Consider the following 569-nt stretch of genomic DNA (forward strand, 5'->3'; position numbering starts at 1 on the left):
ACCATGTGGTTGGAAATCAAGCTATATATATATATGTATATATGATGGGCTTCTTTCAGTTTCCGTCTGCCAAATCCACTCACAAGGCTTTGGTCGGCCCGAGGCTATAGTAGATGACACTTGAGCAAGGTGCCACGCAATGGAACTAAACCCCCGGAACTATGTGGTTCGTAAGCAAGCTACTTACCACACAGCCACCTCTACACATATATATATACCAAGGAATAAAGAACTTACCTCCAGGAGGCCTCAGAGCTCATATCCAGCGTGTCCAATATAACAGTTACGGCGCCAATGCCATCTTGTCTGTTAATCACCATGGCGGCAACTGCTTCTCGGCTTAAGGTCTGGAACTGGATAAATACAAAATACGTTTATATTTTGATTACAATATATATATATATATATATATATGTATATGTGTTTATAGGTGTAGGGGTGGCTGTGTGATAAGTAGCTTGCTTACCAACCACATGGTTCCGGGTTCAGTTCCACTGCGTGGAAACTTGTGCAAGTGTCTTCTACTATAGCCTCTGACCGACCGAAGCCTTGTGAGTGGATTTGGTAGA

The 569-nt window shown here is 42.9% G+C and overlaps 1 protein-coding gene across 1 annotated transcript in view; it reads right to left on the bottom strand.

The window, feature by feature from the left end:
- Positions 1-353, bottom strand: part of LOC106872218 (uncharacterized) — a 1,537-nt gene extending 1,184 nt beyond the window's left edge. The window contains exon 1 of the mRNA XM_014919127.1: positions 238-353. Within this exon, the coding sequence (XP_014774613.1) occupies positions 238-320 (83 nt within the window). The 5' untranslated portion in view covers positions 321-353. The remainder of the gene's footprint in view (positions 1-237) is intronic.
- Positions 354-569: the final 216 nt, after the last annotated feature.

This window comes from Octopus bimaculoides, unplaced genomic scaffold (genome assembly GCF_001194135.2).
Source record: "Octopus bimaculoides isolate UCB-OBI-ISO-001 unplaced genomic scaffold, ASM119413v2 Scaffold_27241, whole genome shotgun sequence".
In the NCBI taxonomy this organism is placed as follows: domain Eukaryota; kingdom Metazoa; phylum Mollusca; class Cephalopoda; order Octopoda; family Octopodidae; genus Octopus; species Octopus bimaculoides.